At 40.8% G+C, this 24619-nt stretch overlaps 2 protein-coding genes across 9 annotated transcripts in view; one reads left to right on the top strand and one right to left on the bottom strand.

The window, feature by feature from the left end:
- Positions 1-24619, top strand: part of LOC105490301 (LysM domain containing 2) — a 44510-nt gene that overhangs the window by 18808 nt on the left and 1083 nt on the right. For 2 of the 8 annotated variants that reach the window (XM_071066847.1, XM_071066846.1), the window contains exons 2-7: positions 4088-4419; positions 7199-7323; positions 14058-14287; positions 18994-19127; positions 21102-21542; positions 24233-24341. In XM_071066847.1, coding sequence (XP_070922948.1) covers positions 4088-4419; positions 7199-7283 — 417 coding nt within the window. In that variant the 3' untranslated portion in view covers positions 7284-7323; positions 14058-14287; positions 18994-19127; positions 21102-21542; positions 24233-24341. Of the gene's footprint in view, positions 1-4087; positions 4420-5801; positions 6822-7198; positions 7324-14057; positions 14288-18993; positions 19128-21101; positions 21543-24232; positions 24342-24619 lie in introns of those variants that run through there. The other 6 variants (XM_071066849.1, XM_071066850.1, XM_011755818.2 and 3 more) reach the window with 4 other exon arrangements.
- Positions 8422-24619, bottom strand: part of LOC105490341 (secretogranin III) — a 37529-nt gene continuing 21331 nt past the window's right edge. Inside the window, exons 11-12 of the mRNA XM_011755841.2 lie at positions 15963-16043; positions 8422-10016 (exon numbers count right to left, since the gene is read on the bottom strand). Coding sequence (XP_011754143.2) covers positions 9898-10016; positions 15963-16043 — 200 coding nt within the window. The 3' untranslated portion in view covers positions 8422-9897. The remainder of the gene's footprint in view (positions 10017-15962; positions 16044-24619) is intronic.

The following is a 24619-nucleotide window of genomic DNA, read 5'->3' on the forward strand; positions in this document are numbered from 1 at the left end:
GGCATTTGCTGCTCCTTTTTCTAGATGGAATGCTTTTATTCCTGGCTCTTTGCATGTCTGATTTCATATTTCTTCATGGGTGACAGAGTTTAGAGCCTACACATTTGGCCTAAGCCATAGCTTGTAAAGAACAGGTTAAGATTTTCATTACCTTTTGAAAAACCTTCAAAGCCTTTTGTGACACCTCAAAGCAGTGACAATATATTATGGTATTCATCTGGGCTTATCCATGTGAAATTTTCCCTATATAGTCTTATTTTGGGGCAGAAACCATTTTTTTTTGAGACGGAGTCTCACTCTGTCACCCAGGGTAGAGTACAATGGCACAATCTTGGCTTACTGCAACCTCCGCCTCCCAGGTTCAAGCGATTCTTCTGCCTCAGCCTCCCTAGTAACTGGGATTACAGGCACCTGCCATTATGCCCAGCTAATTTTTACATTTTTAGTAAAGATGGGGTTTCACCATGTTGGCTAGGCTGGTCTTGAACTCCTGACCTCAGGTGATCCACCTGCCTCGGCCTCCCAAAGTGCTGGGATTACAGTAGTGAGCCACCATGCTTGGCTGAGAAACAATATTTTGTGAGAGAATATTTCTACCTTCTTCCTTCTCATTTGCTGATTACATGTTAGAATCTGCCCTTACCTGACGCTTTCTTACTTTTAATTAAATTTAATGATAATAATTGCTGACACTTTTGAGTACTTCTTGTGTGCCGTGTGTGTGTGTGTGTGTGTGTGTGGTGTGTGTGTGTATGTATTCCTGGAGTACAATGGTGTGATCTCGGCTCAGTGCAACGTCTGCCTCCCGGGTTCAAGTGATTCTCATGCCTCAGGCTCCCAAGTAGCTGGAATTACAGGCATGCACCACCATGCCCGGCTGATTTTTTTTTTTTTTTTAAGTAGAGATGAGGTTTTGCTGTATTGGTCAGGCTGGTCTCAAACTCCTGACCTTGGCCTGCCAAAGTGCTGGGATTACAGGCATGAGCCTCTGCACTCAGCCCATATGTCATTCTAAATACTTTACATGAATTAATTAATTTAATATTCACAATGATATAGGGATATGAAGGAACTATTACTATCCTTACTTTACTGATAGTAAACAGACAGGGAATGGTTAGAAAATGGGAAAGCCAGGATGTGAACCCAGAAAGTATGGCCCCTGAAACCTTGCTTCTGAGTACTATCCTGTATTAAACTCAAGACTCAAATCTGCCCCTGTCCTTAGATTGGTTCCCACCTTGTTGCTAACTGTGTCTGGATATCCCTGGTGTCCTTGACTCTGGCATCTCATGTGTCATCTTAGAGTCTAGACCACATACATCTTAAATGCTTACTAATGACATTGAGATTGAGACGGTGAAGCCCCTGACTTCAGGAAGCTTGTGGACCAGTTATAGTGAGTCACTTATGCAGCAGTATGTACAGAAGCCAGGGGAGCCTTGCCCTTCACTGCTTATGGACTCCCTGACTGCACACAGCCTCTGACTCAGTCACCTTGTCTAGTCCTCTGTAGGCCCCTTGCTTGGCCTTGATGGCCCATTGTGCTCCATATGATAGATGTATCTGTCAGCATCCCAGCAGAATACAGATAACACTCTCAGAGGATGTGGCCGAAGAGAATTTAATGAAGGGACATTCACTGAGTGTGAGCATGGTTGAGGGAACCAACAAGGGAAGGTGAAGCACCCGGAGACTAGCAATAGTAGGGAGACATTACCCCTAGGCCTGAAGGGCCAAGGGAACACTGGCAAGATCTGGAGCCTTGGATCTGGGACTCCTGATAGGAACTCTCACCAGAGAGGAATGCAGCCACTGGTTATGGTAAGGTCGTTCTGCTGCTATTGGAAAACCAACTGGAATTCCAAGGACAAGGATGCCTGGGTAATGCAGTTCTTAAAAAGTCAGCCTCCTAGGGTTTAGAACAAGTCCAAGAAGAGTGGGGAATGGATTGGGAGGGGAGAGTGGGTTTGAAAGGAGAATAAGCAGCCCAACAGACAACTTACTACCCATTTCTGATTACTTCATTTTCCGTGCCCACTCCTTTGACCTGTGTTAAGTCATTCATCCATCCATCCATCCATCTGTCCATCCATCCATGCATCCATCCTGAGCACTTAGTGCATATGAGATCTGTGTCAGACCAGGAAGCCTATAGCAATAACCAGTTCTTGCCCTGAAAGAATTCATAGTGTACTCTTGCAGTTCCTAGCTCTGCTCAGCAGTTTGGATCCTGGTGTTCCCATCTGTTTCTGTCTTCCATCGTTATTCCCAGGAAGCAATGACTATCAGCAATCATAGTCCCCTTCTGATAAGCATTTCAAAGGGCACTGTATCAGCAAGAGCTCTTTCAGCTACAAGTGGCAGACAACCTAACTCAAATTGGCCTAAACAAAAAACAAACTCCAAGTGGAGTTTAGTGGCTCTTGGAAGTGAGCACGTTCTGTCTTCAGGCTGTGATCCAGAAGTCCAAATGCTCACTTCTAAGGTAGCTGTAGCATCAGATTCCACAAGGTGCCAGGATGACTGCCAGCATCTCCAGCCTATCTCCCTCTGGCAGAAAACAGTAGAGAACGCTCCCCTCTACCGCCCTGCAGAAGTCTCTTTGCGTGTCTGAATGATTCTGTCATGGGCCTGTGATCTATCACGAAAGCCTGTGATGCTCCACAGGGCAGGAATGAGTCATATGTTCACTCTGGAGCCAAGGGAGGGCTTAGTGTCATTGGAAGCCTATGCACTAAGAGAGATGGAGCAGTTGGATGCTTGGGGGCAAGATCTAGGGGCCCTAAAGGTGAAATAGCATATACCTGAACCTGCTATGGGCAGAGTGTCCAAGTTATTAACCCTCTCAAACCTGAACTAGACCAGATATACTTTGGATTTTTAGTTTTTAATTTTGTCTCTAAAAGGCACCCGCCCATGTTTATGTTCTCTTTCTCCTTAAACTAGAAACTAGAACACAAAAGACCATCCTTTTTAAAAATCTCACTACTTTAATGGAGTACCTTTAGAAGAAAAAAGAAAGCTTTACATGTCTGATTTGCATGGAATCAAGTTATAACAAAGCAGGACGAACAGGGTCCACTTAGTTGACTGTTGGTTTTGCAGGTTTTTTGAAGTAGAAATACAATTTTTTTTGTTTTTACTCAGAATTCATTTGGCATTGAAGGCTCCCCGTAATGTGGTTTCATTAGTTGTGCACTTTAATCCAGATGTTGTGTGGACTTTGGAGTCAGACAAAAATCCCAGTTTAAACGTTTAAAGAGCCGTATGTGCTTGGTCAAATCTACCATCTCTTTTGTGTTTTGATTTCTTCATTGGAAAATGGAGAGTAGTAAGTACCATCCACTGCCAGATACTCTAATCACTACTTTCTCTCTCTCTTTCCATATAGATATATATGGGAATATATGTATAGAATGTACATATATTTGTATCTATTCTCTCATATATATATCTCATATATCTTTTTGATATATACATATCAAATATATATTTGATATATACGTATATATCTCATATATATATCTCCTTGATGTGAGTGGGTATATAAGCTCTCATTTAATCCTTGCAATAACCCTGCGAAAAGTAGATGGTTCCTGTCTTACACATGAGGAGAAAGGATCAATGAGATAAGGAACAAGCTCATGTTCATACAGTAACTGTATTTACTAAGCACAGTTCTAGAGACATGGGAAGCACTCCATAAGTAAAACAGCAGCCATGGTAAGTTTTTAAAAAATCAGATAATAGAAATGTTAAAACAAGAATGGAATTTATTAAGTGCTAAATATTTTATATTTTTAAGCTTCCGAGATTTAAGTCCACTGATATTAAAAGCTGCCTTGTAGTAGAAATAGTATATTGGGGAAAAATTAGTCCTTTTATAAAATCGGGAAACAATTTTCCAACATCTCTTGAAATAACTGGAGATATCTGGGAAGATTACCGAACCTGATTGAAGAGTCTCAGATCCCAAGAAAGCATTGTGTACATTTTGCTTATGAATATTGGTAGTTGTTATATACTAAACCTTACTCGTTGACTTGGTTATATGTAACTCTGTGTTTCCTTTTTTATGTTTTAGATGGAGCAGATTAAAAGGGCCAATAAACTGTTTACCAATGACTGTATATTTCTGAAGAAAACTTTGAACATCCCAGTTATATCAGAGAAGCCTTTGTTGTTTAATGGACTTAACTCCATTGATTCTCCAGAAAATGAAATTGTTGATAACAGTTTTTCTCAGGAAGAGGAGCCAGTGGTGGCCGGGGAAGACCTCCCTCCTCCCAGTCCTCAAGAATCTGATGTTCAGCCTGTGCAGCCTGAGGAAGTATCAGCCAGAGATTTCCTGCAGAGACTTGACTTGCAGATTAAGTTATCAACACAGGCAGCCAAGAAGCTAAAAGAAGAGAGCAGGTAAGAATACCCTGGTACAAATGTCAAAGTCTAAAGAAATCACTATTAAGATGTCCTTGCTGGGCCAAATCTTTCTTTTCTCTCTTCTTTTCTTTCTTGCCTTTCCTTTTTTTTTTTTTCTTTAAAAACTGCATTTTAGTTCTAGAAAGGCATTTTTAGTATGTAAACTCTAAACAGAGCTGCTGCCTGCTGCACAAGGCTTTATCTGTTGCAGCGTTATTATCTGTTATTTACTATAAAAAGTTTGCTTCTTTTCTTTAATAGCATCACTGTCCAGCTAGCAATTCTGGATAGCAGCAAAGTAAAAGCGTCTCTCTCATTGACACGTTCAAGAGAAGCAGTGTCACAGAAAATACTTGTAAAATATTGATCTTTATAAAACTTGTCAAAGACATTGTCTGTTATTTGTTACTGAGTATTTCCTACGTAAGATCTCATGCAAGCTTTTTTCTTTGTTTTTAAAATTTGATATTAGGACAAACTTTTCTCTCTCCTATAGGAATTGGTTTCCTGTTTTCTTTATGATTTGATTTCAAAAAAGTACAATCTACTGTTTCCTTTTTTGCTGTGGTTACTGGGAAGCTTGCAACTAAAATTGATACCTGGGTTCAACTCCTATAATATTTCTTATGATTAATACATTGGTTTCCTTCTCCTTTCCTTAGTCCTGATTTTTTTATTTCTATTTCTTTCATCTTATTATATATATGCCCTTTGTTGTTGGTACCTTAAATCCTTTTGAGGGCCGGGCGCAGTGGCTCAAGCCTGTAATCCCAGCACTTTGGGAGGCCGAGACGGGCGGATCACGAGGTCAGGAGATCGAGACCATCCTGGCTAACACCGTGAAACCCCGTCTCTACTAAAAATACAAAAAACTAGCCGGGCGAGGTGGCGGGCGCCTGTAGTCCCAGCTACTCCGGAGGCTGAGGCAGGAGAATGGCGTAAACCCGGGAGGCGGAGCTTGCAGTGAGCTGAGATCCGGCCACTGCACTCCAGCCCGGGCTACAGAGCAAGACTCCGTCTCAAAAAAAAAAAAAAAAAAAAAAAAAAATCCTTTTGAGAAAGAGGTGAAATATAGAAAACACAAATATAAATATGAATATAATTTAGTATAGATTTAAAATATATTTAAATGTAATATAGACAAATATAAATACATGAATGATATTATTTATTCTCATAACTGAGATATGAATAAAATGGAGATAGTAAGGTATATCTTAAGTATTGGCATTTCATACAATTTTCTAAGCATGTACAATATTCTAAATTGATATATTCTTTCTTTGGCAAGTGGATATTAAATTGTATAATAAGTTTATGTTTTAGGTTTCTGAATACAGTTCTAAACACTGATTTATGCTGTATTTATTTTCTTTCAGAGATGAAGAAAGTCCCTATGCAACTTCCCTCTATCACAGTTAGGTGATTTGGGGGCATAACTCTAACCAAAATTAAGATATGTTTGGACCTTAAAGAATCCAACAACTGAAGATTCAAAAACATCCCTTCTGGATTCCTATAGTGTCCATCTTAAAATCATAACTAGGTAGTTCTACCTGCTGCAATTGCACTGAAGTGATTAGTTCCCTCTGGCTTTCTATAATTTTAAGTCTTTATTATGGCATGATGGCAAGGTTGTATCCTAAAGCTCATCACTTTTGTAGGTGGTGTTAGTTTTTAGACTAGCTTTTATAAATACTAATTGACATAAAGCATCAAAGACTATTTATATATTTAGGCTAAAAATAATGTTTATCTCCTTATGCAATCCTGATCATGTGAAAATATGGTTGCTGTTTAAGTGATGCTGAATTTGCTGTGTGTTTATAACTTAAGTGCTATATATATATTTCGATATGTCTTACGTATTCTCTATTAATATAAAGAACCAAATTTTGTCCGCTATTTTGTAACAATAAACTACAAAGCCTGAATGAGAAAATAAACTATGTTTTTAAACTTGAGTCTTCATTTTTTTAACAAATGAGAAAATAAAATTGACTTTTAAATTATATATTTAAATGGTGACAGCTCCTTCTTCACTTTAATGGTTTTTATTATTATAAATGCAATTTTGAAAAAAGTATTACTAATCTAAAAGCAAATCAATTACAATTACTGGTAATCTTGGCATTTTCATTGACCTAATGTGATTCAGATATGGTGAAAACATGGAATAAATCAAAAGAACAAATAAATAATACCATAATCTGACATTATATTGCAGAATTCTAGTTTAGATTTCATTGCTAAGTTACTTTATGAGTGTTTGGTAGTCCTGTACTTATTTAAATTGACTTTTATTCTCATAATGTAATTGGTCTTTATTATATGTATAGATTACAGTAGTACACTTTAAGCAATATATCATTTATAATTAAATATTGTTTTGGTCTCAATTTCTGTTCAACTGTTAGATTCAATAAATCTTTAGGCTTCCACAAAAAATCCCCATATCTACCCCATCCCAGCATAGCAAAAATACTTTCACTTTCTTCTTTTTGTTATTTTTTCTCCTGTCTCTTTCTTTTATCTTCCCTTGTTTTCTTTCCCTCATTGTGCTTCTCCAGCTCATCCATTAAGCAAGAAACAAGTGCCCTTAGGTGTTAATGCATCAGAGCTTGCAGAATTAGAACTGCACATATCCAACCCCTGAGGCTGACCAACTGCTGCATCAATGGGAAACAGTAGCTGTCAGCCCTTGTCGTGCTGATTTTTTTGTTTGTTCCTAACGTACATAATCCCTGTGTCTTGTCTTTTTTTTCTCACATTATAGGATCTTTGAAATAGGGTACCCTCTTGATCATGCTTTGCCGTTTTCTTGTATTCACTACCTGAACTGTGAGGAGTTAGTTGGATGAAGAGAGACCTAAATGAAAAAAAATAAGAGGAGAAAAACAGGTATGCGTGTAAGAAAAGGTTCAAACAAACATCTGTGGTGGCCTAGGAACCATTAAAAATGTAGAGTTATCATGCTATTTAACATAAAATGTTCTGAAATTTGAGAGTAATCCAAAAGACGTAACAGCTCAAATTTGAAATTAAGACCACAATCTCAAAAACATTTTTTTTCTGAGTATTTTATTCTTGCCTAAGGTCTCTCTTAGCATTCTCTAGCCAAAACGTTGGTCATCTTCAAGTTATTAGTAACTTGGAATTCTTTGTGGCCACAGTTAAACTATTCTGGACTGAGTACTTTAGTCCCTACCTTGCACATAGAATCGCTGGAGTGGGCTAAGAGACAAGAAACTTAGGTTCTATCCCAACGTCACCATTTCTTGGCTGCATGAGCTGGAGCATATCCTGTGCTTTTGTTCCCTTTGCGAACCAGTTTCCTCTTTCATAAAACCGGACTGATGATCTTCCTTTTGTTTTGGTTATGGATAGGAGCTAATGAATGCCAATGTGCTTTGAGAACCATAATAAACTCCCTAAGTACATTTCTTATTTTTAAAAATACTGCATATTTAGATTCTTTATAGAAAAGTGAATGGATAAAATGCTTTAGCCAGTGCCAGTTTATTGTCTGATGCACACGCAGCCTGTTTGGGTATGGCTGAATCGGAGTCAGTCATGTTATCAAAGATGACTCATGGAAACAGTCTGATTCACTGTGTTTTGGCAAGTGTTATTTGGACAAAGGTGTTTTTAGTTCCCTGTCCCCACTCACAGATGGGTACTGGCTTCTCTAGAACATACTGAGTTTAGTTCGTGTGTGTGTGTGTGTCAGGCTTTGGCTTTTGTTTGTTTTTGCAACTCTCTGGAGAGGATGGGAGAAGAAAACAGCTTTCCCCCACAGTCCCCACCAAAAGGTGGGGTACCAGGTAGGGGCATTCAGGACAGCAATGCAGGTGTCAAAGGCTGTTTGAAACAGTGACAGCTAATGTGTCCAGAGTTGGTTCCTGCCAGTGGGTTTGTGGTCTTGCTGACTTCAAGAATGGAGCCAAGGACCTTTGCAGTGAGTGTTACAGTTCTTAAAGATGGCACTGACCCAAAGAGTGAGCGGTAGCAAGGTTTATTTTGAAAAGCGAAGGGACAAAGCTTCCACAGCGTGAAAGGGGACCAGAACAGGTTGCCGCTGCTGGCTGGGGTGAGCAGCTTTTATTCCCTTATTTGTCCCCTCCCGTGTTCCCTTTTTGCCCTATCAGAGTGCCCCTTTTTCAATCCTCCCTGCGATTGGCTACTTTTAGAATCCTGCTGATTAGTGCATTTTACAGAGTGCTGGTTGGTGCATTTTACAGAGCGCTGATTGGTGTATTTTACAAACCTCTTGCTAGCTACAGAGCACTGATTGGTGTGTTTTACAGAGCACCGATTGGTGCATTTTACAATCCTCTTGTAAGACAGGAAAGTTCTCCTAGGCCCCACTCGACCCAGGAAGTCCGGCTGGCTTCACTCTAATACACAAAGCATTATGTTATTTTTACAATTTGAAGTAAATATATAGAAAAATATGTATGTAATTAATTTACACTGAGTAATACATTTTCAAAGCATTCTCTGGTTTGGGAACATTAATTATTAACATTTCAAGAGGACCTTGAGCCACTGTATGTTTCCAGGGCTGTGTTTATGGTGGGGGCTGAGTTGCAGGGACCTGAAGTTCATTAACCTTTTTCTCCAGGGAAGCTGCTCTACCAGCTTTGGATCACAAGGAAGGAATGATTTTTATCTCGATTTCTACCCTACTGCCTGGCCGTTTGCTCTCTGTTGGGAAACCTTGGCTTGGATCTAATCCAGTTTAGATAACTGAGATGTGGCATACATTTTTACCTTGCTTTATGCAGTGTTTATGACCTCATTTGTCTTCTTAGAGAGTGCATAAATATCTCTATAAGCAAACTCAAGTCTGAAAAGTCACTAATAGGAAGTGGTAAGAGCAGGGCGAAATTGTCAGTAAATCCAGCAAATCCTATACCCATTTACCTGGATCCTTTTTATGTCACTGGGCCTCATAAAAAGCCAGCTAAAAAGAGCAGCCAAAAAAGCAGATAGCTCCTCCAAAGCTACGAGACTTTGAGAAAATGTGAATTTACTTCAACTCCCCAAAGGGAACTGCTAGTGGAAACGACATCCTGTAATAGACATACTGTGCAAGGTGCTTTGGTACCTGGCATACCTTGAAAACAGAACCCACTTAATTCTTCAGGGAGTGCTTGTGTGGATGAGACAGTGAGTTTTAACGTCAGTCCATTAGAGGCTTTTTCAAAGCAACATATTCTGATTATAAAATATAAGTCTATGAGGAAATAAGGATTCTGTATACAAAATCTCAGCTTACATACAACTTTACTTTCAGATAGTTTTTACGGGAAGAAAGCTATGTTTTAACCACTTGTAAAAGGTTAACTACTGTAAATTCAGCACTTTCTAATAACCCTTGGGTCAAAAAATTTTAATCACAGAATTAGAAGTGTTTTAAGCTATATTATGTTTTCTGAAACAGTTGAAAGACTCCTGGATCTTTTGCCATTTTTACAGGCTGCTATAAATGCGCTTAATGGCCTCAGCTTCTTCCTTGTCAAGGATGCCTTTCTCCACATAAGCATCAGCTTGTTGGTTGATGAAATCTCTCATCTTCGAAAGGTCATAATCTGGAAAATATTATTACAGCATCATGAACAAAGATCAGGAAAGGCCAATCCCATTACAGTGATTACCATTAACTGAGAAGCATTTTATATGATAACACAATTACCATTCTCCATTTTTCACATTGGGAGACATTTTAATTCGTGGCATTTGTGCAGTACTTTGTGGTATAAAGTAATGTTTACATGTATTATCTCATCTGCTCTTCATCACAACCCTGTGAGATGTTCAGGTGAGTCATACCATCCCCATTTGACCAAACAGGAAATAGGCTCACGACCAGGGCTTTGCAAACTTTAATGTTTATACCAAACACCTGGGGCTATTGGGAAACAGCAGAGTCATATTCAGTAGGTCTGGGGTGAGGATCCAGGTTATGCATTTTAAACAGCTGTCAGGTGATACCGATGCTGTTGGTCCAGAAACCACACTTGGGGGTTAAGTGCCTTGTTCAAGGTCACATAGGTAGTAAAAGTTATGATCAGAACCAGGTGTTCTGACTTACACTAGGTTTAAGTCCCTGTTGATGTGACAAACCACTTTTTTTTTTCAAATTAAGAGTTACTTTATTTCATGCTATTTGAATTGTATGCAAGGAGCAAAAAGCCAAACTGTAAACTCTTTTTGGTTCCTCTGTCCTACTTAAACAAACAAACAAACAAAATCTGTATAAATTGTCAAGACACCCACCAAAAATAAAGATTTCCAGGTAAGAAGGCTGCCTATGACACCTTGCTGAAAGTTTTAAAAACCCCCATTTTCTCTTGATCCTTTAAATATTAAGCAATTATAGCTATAAATGACTAGAGAGAACCCTGCTTTCTGTTCATTGGTAAGGAGAGAAAGGGGAGAGTGGGTATAAAAGGGTGGTTTAGCGGCCACCCTTAGCGAGCCTGAATGTAATCTGAGCCTGGGTCACTTGGGTGTCCTTAAGCTCCTATGAGAAAGGAAAACGAACCACGAAGGACCTCTCTACAATCACTAAGTGAGTGAGGCTTAGACAGGGCTTATTTCCTCTCCGGCAAGCAGGACATCTGCTCCCTGTTAGGGGACAGCCATGAGGATTGAAGGAGAAATCCCAGCACTGAGCACTTTACAGCCATCACCTTAATTGCTCCCCACAAAACCCCATGAGGTTGTACCCTATGACATCTTTCTTTCTCTTTCTCCTTCCTTCCTTCCTTCCTTCCTTCCTTCCTTCCTTCCTTCCTTCCTTCCTTCCTTCCTTCCTTCCTTCCTTCCTTCCTTCCTTTCTTTCTTTCTTTCTTTCTTTTCTTTCTTTCTTTTCTTTCTATCCATCATCTAACTATCTATCTACTTTTGTGTCCATGGTTCCTGGCTTATAACTCTCATAGCCCTTGTTTCAGCCCTTTGTCATAAAGTTGGGGCACTCTGGGCCTGAGAAGAAGGCCTCAGGAAGCAGATTCTTTCTCTGACCTGCCCTCCTTTCACCCGGCCAAGGCAGGACTCTAATCTGATTGTGGGTTATAAGACCCTTGATCCATAGAGGGTCCTGCCCTGTACCCCGGAGGAAGGAATGCTGCACAGAGAGGTCAAGAAGAATCTAAAGAGGCAGGCCTTCCTGGGTTTAGACCATGCCCTTTCTGTCCAATCACATTCCTACATGGTTGCCAATCATGCCCATCCAATGAAGTCTCCATGAAAGGTCCAAGAGGACAGGGTTCAGGGGCTTCCAGATAGGTGAACACGTGGAGGCTGACGGGAAGGTGAACAAAAACTCATTCACATGCCGGAAGGTTAGTGCACCCCAGCTCCACAAGGATGGAAGCTCCTGCACTCTGGACTCTTCCAGACCTTGCCCTGTGTATCTCTTCATCTGGTTGTTTATTTGTATCCTTTAAAATATCCTTTTAGTAAGCCAGTAAATGCATTTCTCTGAATTCTAGCAATCTTTTTCTTCTTTTTTTAGACAGGGTCTCAGTCTTTTACTCAGGGTGGATGCAGTGGTATGATCGTGGCTCACTGCAGCCTTGGACTTCTGGGCTCAAGTGATCCTCCTGCCTCAGCCTCCTGAGTAGCTTGGGACTACAAGCGTGCACCACCACACCTAGCTAATTCTTTAATTTTTTTTTTTGAGATGGAGTCTCGCTCTGTCGCCAAGGCTGGAGTGCAGTGGCGCTCTCGGCTCACTGCAAGCTCTGCCTCCCGGGTTCACTCCATTCTCCTGCCTCAGCCTCCCAAGCAGTTGAGACTACATGCACGTGCCACCATGCCCAGCTAATATTTGTATTTTTAGTAGAGATGGAGGTTAACCATATTGGCCAGGATGGTCTTGAACTCCTGGCCTCGTGATCCACCTGCCTCGGCCTCCCAAAGTGCTGAGATTACAGGTGTGAGCCACTGCACCTGGCCCACCTGGTGAATTTTTAAATTTTCTGTGGAGATGGGGTCTCGCTATGTTGACCAGGCTGGTCTCAAACTCCTGGCCTCCAGTGATCCTCCCACCTTGGCCTCCCAAAGTGCTGGGATTACAGGTGTGAGCCACCACACCAGACCCACTCTAGCAAATTAACTGAACCCTAAGAGGAGGCTGTGGAAACCAAAACTTGCAGCCAGTCAGCCAGCTGTTCCAGTGGCCTGGACATGCAACTGGTGGGAAGGAGGGGGCACTCCTTTGGGACTGCGCCCTCACCCTGTGATGTCTGAGGCTGTCTCTAGGTAGATAGTGTTGGAATTGAATTGGCGGACACCCAGCTGGTGTCGGCTGCAGAATTGATTGCTTGCTTGGTGGTGGGGAGAAAACTCCACACATTTGGTCACAGAAGTCTTCTGTGTTGATTGTTGTGTTGAGTGAGAGAATAGGAAAAAGCATGTTGAGGGTTGTTTTTTTGATATTCATGGGTAAGCATTAGTATCTTCATTTCAGAGATGAAGAAACAGAATAGAGGGGATAGGTCACTTGTTCAGGTAGTGGTAGAGTCAGGTTCTGAATGCTGGTCATTGATTGACCATTCCATAGCCTTGCAGTACTGACTATAAAACATCTAACAGGTACAAAGCAAATGTTCAATAAATGCTCCCTTTTGTTTTTGTTTTTCACTTTTCCCATTCTCTCAGGCATGAAGTAGAGAACGAAGCTGAACATACATTTTGTGGGCACTGCACCTAAGGCGATGATTCCTTTATTCCTGACCCCTAAGGCACAAAGGGCACTTCTTGTTCATTACTGGTTCATTAATGTTGGCTCTGCAGAATAGGCTGCAGTGTCAACATCTTTAATGGAATAAAAGGCAGACTCCCAGCTGGGCGCGGTGGCTCATGCTTGTAATCCCAGCACTTTGGGAGGCCGCGGTGGGCAGATCACGAGGTCAGGAGATCGAGACCATCCTGGCTAACACGGTGAAACCCCGTCTCTACTAAAAATACAAAAAATTAGCCGGGCGAGGTGGCGGGCGCCTGTAGTCCCAGCTACTTGGGAGGCTGAGACAGGAGAATGGCGTGAACCCAGGAGGCGGAGCTTGCAGTGAGCCGAGATGGCGCCACTGCACTCCAGCCTGGGTGACAGAGGGAGACTCCGTCTCAAAAAAAAAAAAAAAAAAAAAGGCAGACTCCCAAAGACATATGTGAAGAGGTCCAGTGATTTGAATGGACAAACAGGCAAATATTTTGCTTTCTTTTGAAAAGGAAAAATTGTATGTTTATGGCATGGCTATTATTATGTGCAGTGGGAAAACCAGCATAGTTTTTTCTATGCAGTGCAGTGGAGAGGCCCTTTGGTCTAATGCCAACTCTGCCCTAGCTGGGTGTTAGGAGACATAAGCTAGTAGCCATCCTGCTAACCTTAAAGGAAGTTTTAAGGTTGTAAGGCTCAAAGGAGAGAAGGGCTGTGATTCACTTTTTAAAAGCATATTTTTTCAAGGCTACATAAGATTTTCTCATTATCCTCACTATCACATCACATGGATCCTCCCTTTCCTGGGTTTGAGAAGGGGATTCAGGTCACACAGTCCCTTACCAAACAAAGGGTGGCAACGATGGTTAAGAAAGGTCAGAACTAATAGTAATTCTACTTGCTTATACAGCTGCAGCCACTGCATAGCCCTAGGACCTAGATCCCCCCCACAGGCTTTGAGAGATGACCCCAAGTCAAGCAGAGCACATATGAGAGCAGTGGAGAAAGAGTTTCTGTCTTGAAGAGAGCATACTGCATATTTCCCAGAGACAAAAGGGAGCATCGAACCCAATGCTATTATTCTGATGTTTCCTAACAGAGCCTTCCATATGCAAGCACCAGAGTTCCATGCTTCACCAGGTTGGTCATTTCTGGGATGGGAACACTGAATTGCAAGATGTTGTTGATTATGACCAGGAGTCTGATTCGTATGCTAATCAGTAAAAACAGTAACAAATACTCCAAATTGATGTACCATACGATTTACCATGGCTTTGGAATGTATTTTGGTACACAGTGTATTACAATGATTCTAAGATGAACATTTTAATTTTAAAGTCTTTGCAGTCATTGATGGTATGTTGTAATTTAATCGCACATAAAACAATGGTGCATTTTTAATCAATGACAGATTTGATGAAATACAGTTCATGTCAATTTTAGTATAACTGACAGCCTGGAAATTCAAATCATTTTGAACCAAATAAAGTATGCATGAATATCGATAATTATTGCCATCACACTCAACTTAGAAGACCCAAGCTAAGAGGGTGCTGAAAATACCTCTTTCTCCCTCTGTTCCCAGAATTTCTGATTTAGTGGTGCTGCAGCGCAACCTGGGCAGTGGGATATTTAAGAAGTTCCCCAGGTGATTTGGATGCACTTTAAAGTTTGAGAAGCATTACTTGTTTCTTTGGAAGGCATCACTTTGCAACTGCTCTGGCCAGATACCTGGGAATCATATCAGAATCCTCCTTCTCCATATAGCTCTCGAGTTCCTCCCTTCCTTTTTATTTCCTCTGTTGTCCCCTGGTTTACAGCCCCATATTTCTGCTCCAGATCTCTGTCGTGCCTCCTTATCTCTCTCCTGCCTTCTGGGGTCTTATTTTTTCAATCTGTAGTCACACTGCTGCCAGATGGATTTCTCAGTTCTTAACCAAATTAGGCCCCAATTTAGGCTCTCTTGGCTAAAACAAACCTCCTCTGAAGGGTGCACAAACGTCTTCCTGACATGGCCTCTGCCCACTTCTCAACCCTGTCTGCTACTCTTCTCCACAAACATCCAGTGTTCCTGGGGACATGAATGGCTCCAGTTCCTAGAACAACCCCTCTTCTTGGTCCCTTTATGTCTTGGTACCTAGTGTTCCCTCTGTCTCCATCTCTCCTCACTTGGCAGATTCATTCTTAACTTTCCAGGAAGGGCTTTCTTGTGGCCCTTCTCTCAACTGTCTCTGTCCTAATACGAAGATCCACCCCATCTTCTCACCTCCTTGGCAGTAACACACCTATCCATGACATCACGGAGCAAGACCAACCATAGCTCTAATGACGCTGTGCACTCCTTGGGTGGGGCATCTCTGGCACTTAGAACGGGGCATGGTTCTGTGTTTGCTTTACATAAGTGAGTGACTGCTTTTGTGACTGCAGGGTGTGTGAAATATGTACTCAGAAAATGCCTTTGTTTAAAATACTCCAAGAAAGGGGGGCTAGATAAAACAAGACTGGCAGCATTTGATAATTATTGAAGAAGGGTGCTGGAGACACAAGGATCCATTATACTATTAGTTCTACGTTCACTTGACATTTTTCATAATAAAATGTAAAACAAAAGAAAATGTCTTTGCTTGAAAAGCTAATTTGAATAATAAGAGAAATGGAGGTTCTGTTCCCTTCTGCATCTGAGAGGTGACTTCAGTCTTTTTTGGGCTCTGCGGGGAGACTTTGGCACAGTCAATTTGATTGTGGGAATTTTTATATAGAAAGACCTCCTGACAAATGGGTGAAGTTTGCAATGTACAACCACACCCGGTCCTACCTTCTTTATTTCCCTTTTTGTCATGTTTCTTCAACCATTCAATATTTTTTCTGATGGCTTCCAAATAGGCTTCTGTTTTTCCTGGAAGAGGTAAGAGAATGAAATCAAACACTCAGAAAATACCACTACAGCTCATTTTAGAGACCACACTTACGTTCAAAACCACAAATATTAGATGTATGCAGCACTTGCAAGGTTGTTTCCCTAACTAGGCAATGTACATATTTGCATGTGCATATGTGTGTTTGTGTGTTGAGGGGTTTAGGTCAAGGAGAGCAGGTGGGGATGAGGTTCCAGGAGGAAGAATCAAGTTGGTAAGTGTCAAGGGGCATGATTCCCACATACAAATAAATCCACCTTGATGTCCTGACAGAGAAGAGTTTTGATTCGGTTTACTAGATAGATGGGCCCGTAGATTAGTTCATTTCTGGTTAGGGATGGTTCTTCCAAACTGAGGAGCATCATCAGGCCAAGGACTTGAATGAGAGTGGCAGATACTTAAAGATTCCATCACTTCAGTTAAAAGTCCAAATGTGTGGTTTTATGTAAGCAGCTCTAAGTCTTCTGCCCAATTCTGGCAGGGGACAGGTAAAAACTTAGACAAAGAGGTGACCAGTGCTTCACTTCAAGGTTTGGATGGCAAACCTTAGAACTGGTTCTAATAAAACTCTTCAGGATGTAAACACTGTTCAAAGGGCCTCAAGTGTGGCACAAGAACACCAGGCATCACTCATGCACCTGCTCTGTGATGCCCTTTACCTGCACTTATGTCTGCAAGTGGATATTACCATTCACTGAGAGGTGAGGAATCTGGGGCTCAGAGAGGCAAAGTGAGTAGGCTAAGGCTACACAGGAAATAACAGCTGGCATTTGGACTCTGATCTGCTTAGTTTCCGCTACCTGCATTATCTGCAGGATAAGACCTCACCTTCAGACATGGACAGTAATGTTGCTTTGTTCTGTATCAAAGAAATCAGCCATTCTCTTAAGCGGGTAAGGCCCTAAAGCTTAGGGAGTCAGCACCAAGAAACCAGGTCTCTAGAAAGTACCAGATGGCCTACAAAAAGAGGCTTTCAAAGTCCAGGGCCTCTGCAGGAGCAATAGATGCAGAGCTCAGTGTGGTGACCACCCCATTCTGAGCCGCATCTGAGCCCTGTTACCTCTACTCTACCGCACAGCCCTCTTGGTTGAGCTACCTGTATTGTGTGCTTATCATGTGCTGAGGACTGCTTTATGCTCCAAAATGCACTGTCTCATTTATTCTTCACGACAACTTTTTGAGGCAGTCCTATTATCATCCCCATTTCACAGATGAAGAAATTGAAGCACAGAGACATAAAGTCATAATCACATGGCTAAAAAGTAGCAGAGCCAGGCTTGAACCTGGGTACCTCCAACTACTGTCCATGTACAATAATACTGCCCTAAGAGTTGACCGTGTTCCAATTGCCCCCACTGTGTTTACCTAAGTGACTTTCTGAGCATCTTTCTTCCTGATCTTGAAGCCTACTCTTGCCTTACCACTGAAGATCTGTGTCATCTGGTTCCCAAAGAAGCACAGAGACTCCTATGCAAAAAGGGGTAAATGGACCAGAAGAGATCCACAATTTTTTGTCCTTAGTTGCTTCAATAGTTGGTGTAGAAACTGCCTTGATTTCAGCAGTCTGGGAGGCTGAGGAGGGAGGATTGCTTGAGGATTGCCAGGATGGTCTCTTCTAAAAATACAAGAAAATTAGCCGGGCGAGGTGGCGGGCGCCTGTAGTCCCAGCTACTCGGGAGGCTGAGGCAGGAGAATGGCGGGAACCCAGGGGGTCGGAGCTTGCAGTGAGCCGAGATCGCACCACTGCACTCCAGCCTGGGGCACAGAGCAAGACTCCGTCTCAAAAAAAAAAAAAAAAAAAAAAAAAAAAAAAAAGAAGATTGCCCAGTGAGCATGGAATCCAAACTAGGAAACTACGTCTTAAAAAAACATATAAATGGCATAGATTTATCTCTACCCTTTTTTTTTAGTGACAGTGAATGATTTATTTGAGAGACTTGAAATGGAATGGATTCTAAACTTAAATGACAGCTATATCAGAACATTTAAAACACAAGTGTGATAGGTATACTATATCCATATGTCATTCTTCATAGAATTCTATTAATTAAATATCATTTTCTCAGTTTATTCATGAAGAAACTAAGGCTCAGAGAGGTTAAATGACATGCCCAAGGCGACATAGCTAAGTGAGGGTCTGATATGGTTGGGTTGTGTCCCCACCCAAATCTCATCTTGAATTGTCGTTCCCATAATCCCCATGTGTCATGGGATGGACCCAGTAGGAGGTAATTGAATCATGGGGGCGGTTACCCCCATGCTGCTGTTCTTGTAGTAGTGAGTGAGTTCTCACAAGATCAAATGGTTATGTAAGGGGCTTTTCCCCATTTGCTCAGCACTTCTCCTTCCTACCGTCATGTGAAGGAGGATGTGTTTGTTTCCCCTTCCACCATGATTATAAGTTTCCTGAGGCCTCCTCAGGAACTGTGAGTCAATTAAACCTTTTTCCTTTACAAATTACCCAGTCTCAGGTATGTATTTATTAGCAGCACGGGAGGGAACTAATACAGGGTCAGAGCCTGGTTTTGAACCAAAATTAATATGGAGCCTTTAATGACTGGGGCTGGGTCAAATTCACCTTTTAGACTAGAGAAATTGAGTGCCTGCTATTGTTGTTAAACTGGCTGACAAGGCAGTGGTTCTCAAACTTTGATGCATATTAAAATCACTTAGCGAAAAATTTTAAAGGCCCAGTGTCCAAATTGCTCCTCAGACCAATTAAATCAGAATATCTGGGACTAGGGACCAAACATTTGTACTTTTTAATGATCCTGAGGTGGCTCCAATGTGCAGCAAAGTTTGGGAACCACTGCCACCAGTTTTAAGACCTCCACACGCTTACAAGAGCCTTGGCAACAATGGGAGTCATATCAGGTACTCTTTTGCTCTTGGAGCAAAGCAGCTGGCTCATATTGACTTTTCTCTTTGCAGGAGCTGTAAAGCAAATCTTCTATTTACACAGTATGCACTGAAAACCTTATGAGAGTCGACTTTGGAAAGCTGGACTATTTTTTTCCTCAATTTATTTCATCTTCCTTTGGAAAAAAAAATAGCTCATGGCTGAGGTAATAGAGCACAAGCCTTAAAACATACGCTGAAGCAGATGGGAAAAGGGCCAGAATCAAGATGCAGCCTTGTTTTTCTGGCTGTTCTGGTTTTTAACACTGTGAGAAAAATATCTTTTCTAAACATGAATTTGTCCTTACTCTGCTATGCTGTCCTGACTGTCTCCCTCTGGGGAAAGTGTATAAATCAATCAGGTTGGCCTATTGCATACTGTATGCACTAAAGACATTCGGTTTTGTAAAAGAGTGTTTATAAAAATTGAAGTTTGATATAATACTTAAAATTATGCCAAGATTACATGACTGCACTTTTGAACTGGATGAAGCAAAGCAACTGATACTGATGCATGGGTGCCGACACAGGCCACAGAGCTGTGAGATTCAAGATTCTGCATAATGATGACATTTTACATGCCCATTAGATGTAGCATGGAAGACTGGAAGAGCACTGGAAGAAGAGTCAGGAAACATGGGTTCAAGGCCAGCTCCACCACTCTGGCCATGAGGTCTTGAGCAAGTCGCTCATCTTCTGGGCCTTGTTTTACTGGTTTGTAAATCAAGGGGTGAATGCTAAAAAGGAGACTCATGATTTGTACATATAGAAAGAAATTCCCTTTTGTTGTCCTTGAAAACTCCATATTGATATATGGCTCTCCCAAGCCGACTTGGGACTTCCTCACCCACTTGCGGACTCCCAGGGGAGAATATTGGACTCTTGATTTTTGGACATTTCTAGCAGAATCCCCGGAGACTTGAAGGGAGGCGTGAATTCTCTCATGTTGCTTAAAAAATAAGTGTATCCACATGAATTAGGCAATTTATTATCAATTTATTAAATAGGCTAACTTTTCTGGCTCCTGTAAAAAAGATATGACGATGATAGGACATTTAAGTGAAAGTTACCTTAGAGATCACCTTTTCCAACCTAATTTTATTGTCCAGCCATAAACTTAAATGATAGCACTGGAGTGAGTTTATGGGTGTTATAATGCTTATCTCATCCCTTGGATGATTTAAAAAAAAGACTTCCAGTGACCCACAGAACAGATGTGAATGAGTAAACATCCAACTGGCAAAAAGAGCCACACTTAGATTATGAAATAAAGTTTGAAAGCAGTTTTCTTTGGTCTTCAGAGAGCAATTTACTTGAAAAGTTAAGCAACTTCATAGATTTGGTTGAAGTTAGAATAAATTATAATTTATTAGAATATCCATAAAAATTTAGGAATAATTATTGAATCAGTCAAACAACTAGACCAACATTGAAAAACACTATTCTTAATGTGGGTCCCTGTGGAAACCGTAGTTTAAATAGTTTAAACTATTTTCAAAGGTGAATGTATCATTTTTCATCATTGGTAATGAAGTTGGATGTTTTTTACATTAAGCTGGAAATGAGATGCATAGAAACATGCTTTGTAAACTGAAGCATGATATAAATGTAGAGTATTATTATGACTTACATTCCTCACAGGACCCAGTTTATGCTAGGCATGGTTAATAAACGGTTGCTGTGGTTAGATGAGGCTAGCACCTCACACACTGCAAGGCCAAAACAGCCTCCCCACAGATACTATTGCCAATGTGTTCTGCTTATAATTATTTCCGTAAGTGGTTTTAGCTGGACCATTACCTCATCCTTTATTCTACTCTGTAACGTCCTCCAACTTTCTGTCCTGAAGGGATCCTGTTCTACATATGTCTGGCTCATCAGTAAGTGGGATATGTGTGCATGTATGTGGCCTGTGTTGCACTTGCCAGCATATGGGTTAAGGACTATCCTTGGGCCATTTCAAAGCTTGCTTGAGTCCTCAAAGGCAGGAATTGGTTCTTATATTCCTTCTGTAGCTGCTTCCTAGGCACAGCGTTAGGCATGCCATTGGAATAAGTGTTTATTTCTTGCTGAATAACTGTCCCAGAAAACCCAGTCAACCCTGCCTCCACTCAGACGGATGATTTTCTTTTTCTACCTAGAGACAATGGGTGTTTTCTCACTGGGTTTCATAACAGAGAAGCAAAATAGCCCTTGAGAAAAATGCAATGAAACAACTACGAACACAAAGATATATGTCGGTATGTCCTTTTGGGGATTAATTACATTTTTTTCTTAGAAATTGTTAGTCCTTAGCTTAAACTTAGTTGGTGTTTTCTAAACTGTATTAGAGTCAGTTGTCCTTATCCCAGAGTAATGGGGTCAAGGGTAACATGAATAAATTACATCTCTGAACAATAGCAGAGGGACTAATTTTAACCCCAAATTCCTGCCTTCTTTTTAATGTTTTAGGAGAGCCATTGCAAAGAATAACCCTAGGCTGGGCGTGGTGGCTCACACCTGCAATCCTAGTACTTTGGTAGGCTGAATGGATTGGATGGATCACCTGATGTCAAGAGTTTGAGACCAGCCTGGCCAACATGGTGAAACCCCATCTCTATTAAAAATAAAAAATTAGCTGGGGGTGGTGGCACCTGCCTGTAATCCCAGCTACTTGGGAGGCTGAGGCAGGAGAATCGCTTGAACCTGGACGGTGGCGGTTGCAGTGAGCAGATATCGCACCATTGCACTCCCCCGCCTGGGTGACAGAGCAAGACTCTGTCTTGGGGGAAAGAAAAAAAAAAAAGTAAATGGATAGAGTTTTAGTCTATTCTGTTCCTCTCTCCCCATTACTATCTGATGGAAATCCTAATGAAGAGGGAAATCCACTCTCATCATTAGTCTCCAAACACTCACATCCTAAATAGGCCATAGTGGACTACTGAGAATCATCTCCTTTATATTCATTTTTTACATAATGTTTTCTTAAAAAGAAGCTAAACAGTTCTGTCAGCTCGCATTCCTACAGCCCTGCGCACAGCGATAGAAGGTGGTGTTTAAAGCACTGAGAATGTTACCCCAGCAAGTCAAAGGACGTAGCCTATGGCTCACTGGGTTCTAGGGAAATACGATTGCTATACGTGGGCCACTTCCAGAGGGGATGATTGAGGCATGCTGGGTTTCTGTTGAGCCGAGCTGTAATGCTCTATGCTGCCCAATTCCTGGTTCTCTGTCTCAGGTCACAGGCCACTCTTTTCTTGGTTAGCTATTTTTAAAAATTTACCATTCATCCTCCACCTCACATCTGTTAGGATAAAAAAAAAAATCCAGAAATAAAAAATCTAAGCAAGGATATAGAGAAACTGGAACTCTTGCACACTATTGGTAGAAATTTAAAATGGTGCAGCTGCTACAGAAAACAGTATGGTGGTTCCTCAAAAAATTAAAAATAGAATTCGCATATGATCCAGCAATTCCACTTCTGGATATATACCCAAAAGAACTGAACGAAGGAGCTCAAAGAGACATTTGTATACCCATATATATATATATCCGTATTACTCACAACAGCCAAGAGGTAGAAGCAGCCCAAGTGTCCACAGACAAATAACTAGATGAAATGTGGCATATACATACAGTGAAGTATTTATTCAGCCTTAAAAAAGGAAGAAAATTCCAACATGGATGAACATGGAGGACATGATGCTGAGTTACATACGCCAGTTGCAAAAGGAAAAATGCTATATGATTCCACTTATATGAGGTCACTAGAGTAGTCAAATCCATAGAGACAGGAAACAGAATGCTTATTGCCATGGAGTGGGCAGAGCGGGAATGGAAAAGTGTTGTTTAATTGGTACAGAGCTTCGATTTTGCAAGATGAAAAGAGCTCTGGAGATGGATGGTGGTGATGGTATGAAAACAAAGTGAATGTACATAGTGCCTCAAAACTGTACAGTTAAAAATAGTTAAGATGGTAAATTTTATGTTATGTACATTGTACCACAATTTCAAAAAGATATATATATATATATATATATATATATATATATATATATGTTTTAAAAAGAGTTTACCACCCATCCAGAGTGACTTAGGGTTAAATGGAAGTATCAAAGCAGCCTGATTGGTCTACAGGGTCCCCAAACATGGCACACATATCATCAGTTCTGCCTACTCTTGCTCAGGACAAACATTATTAATTGATCATTACAGCTTTCTTTCTTCCTGAACCCAGATACAATATCATAAACTTTCACAACATGGGCCACTACCAAGCAATTGGAGTGGACACGTCAGCTATGTCAATGTAGGAAAAAAATATAGGAAAATGTACAATGTAGGAAATGTAAAATGTAGGAAAATATAAAATGTAGGAAAAAATTGTGATGGTCTATGAAATCCATGCTAGAGAAAAGGAGGATACAAAAATATAAAAATGTATAAGATAGGAAAAATCAACACAAACTTGATACATTAAGGAAAAATTGTATTTTTCAGCGCTGGCTCAAAAAAGTCCCAATAGCTGAAATAGAAGCAGCATCTTTCGCCACTATTACCACTCATGTGAACCCATATAACCCAGGTTTGGGTGTCCAATTCTACAAGTCTTTTCTACAAAAAGGAACCAGAACTCCTTCAAGGAGAATTGATTTCAAGTCTTGGGAAAGGAAAATTCAGAGTGGGTGTAGAATATCCCATTGTTGCTAGAAAGCAAAGACGATGTACTACAAGGACTAAAGAGAAATTTAGGGAGCTCCCACTGCCCAAGCTACACCAATTTAGGCATAAAGTGTTAGCAAAGGTAGTAGTAATATAAAAGGGAAATAGTTTGTAATTTTATTGGTATTATTGAGTTTCAAGGTATTGAATATGTAGCTAGTTTGTTTCTCTTCTACTTCATACACAGACATTAAGCATGGGTCTATTATTAAGGGTGAATAGGAACCTGCTTCTATTTGTGTTAGCAGGAGATACTGGGTGGGGAAACTTTAAGTGGGCCAGTCTCTTCAAAATTAAGTGCTATACCATGAGCAAGATTGGTCCTTGTGATCTCATATCATATCATAACAAGGAATAAGAAAAAGTCTACCTATTCACTGCCACTGATGGTTATGCATAACCAATGAAAATCCCTTTTCAGAGAGTCCAGTGGTATGTTTTCAGATGATAAATTAGCTGGGTTCCTCCACCACCTCCCCCAAGAGAGCACTGACCCACTGCCTCAGCTCCTAAAGAATAAACTCTGTAGATGAACCTACTAATGAGACATTAATCTCGCTGTGTCACCCAGGCTGAAGTACAGTGGTGCAGCCTCCACCTCCTGAGTTCAAGTGATAAGACATAAATAAGGTTCCAATTATATCAAAGATGTCAATATATCATAATGACAGAAAAATAAGGTAGGTTCGAATCATTTGTTCACAACTTCTGGTAAAGACGTTGAGTTTCAGAAAAATAATATCTATCTGAGACATAGAGATGTAAATTTCCACGATGTAACTAGCACAACTTTGTAACAAGGGGACTTGAACCACTGAACTATACAACTAGATCCCACATTCAGACCTGAAATCAAAGGGATAACAATTTAGAACTTATAACCTCATCGAGTCTTTTTCTTTGTGGGTATGGTAAAGTTTCTAAAATCCTAGGAAGATGGCCGGGCACGGTGGCTCAC

The sequence above is a fragment of the Macaca nemestrina genome, chromosome 7, assembly GCF_043159975.1.
Source record: "Macaca nemestrina isolate mMacNem1 chromosome 7, mMacNem.hap1, whole genome shotgun sequence".
NCBI classification, from domain to species: domain Eukaryota; kingdom Metazoa; phylum Chordata; class Mammalia; order Primates; family Cercopithecidae; genus Macaca; species Macaca nemestrina.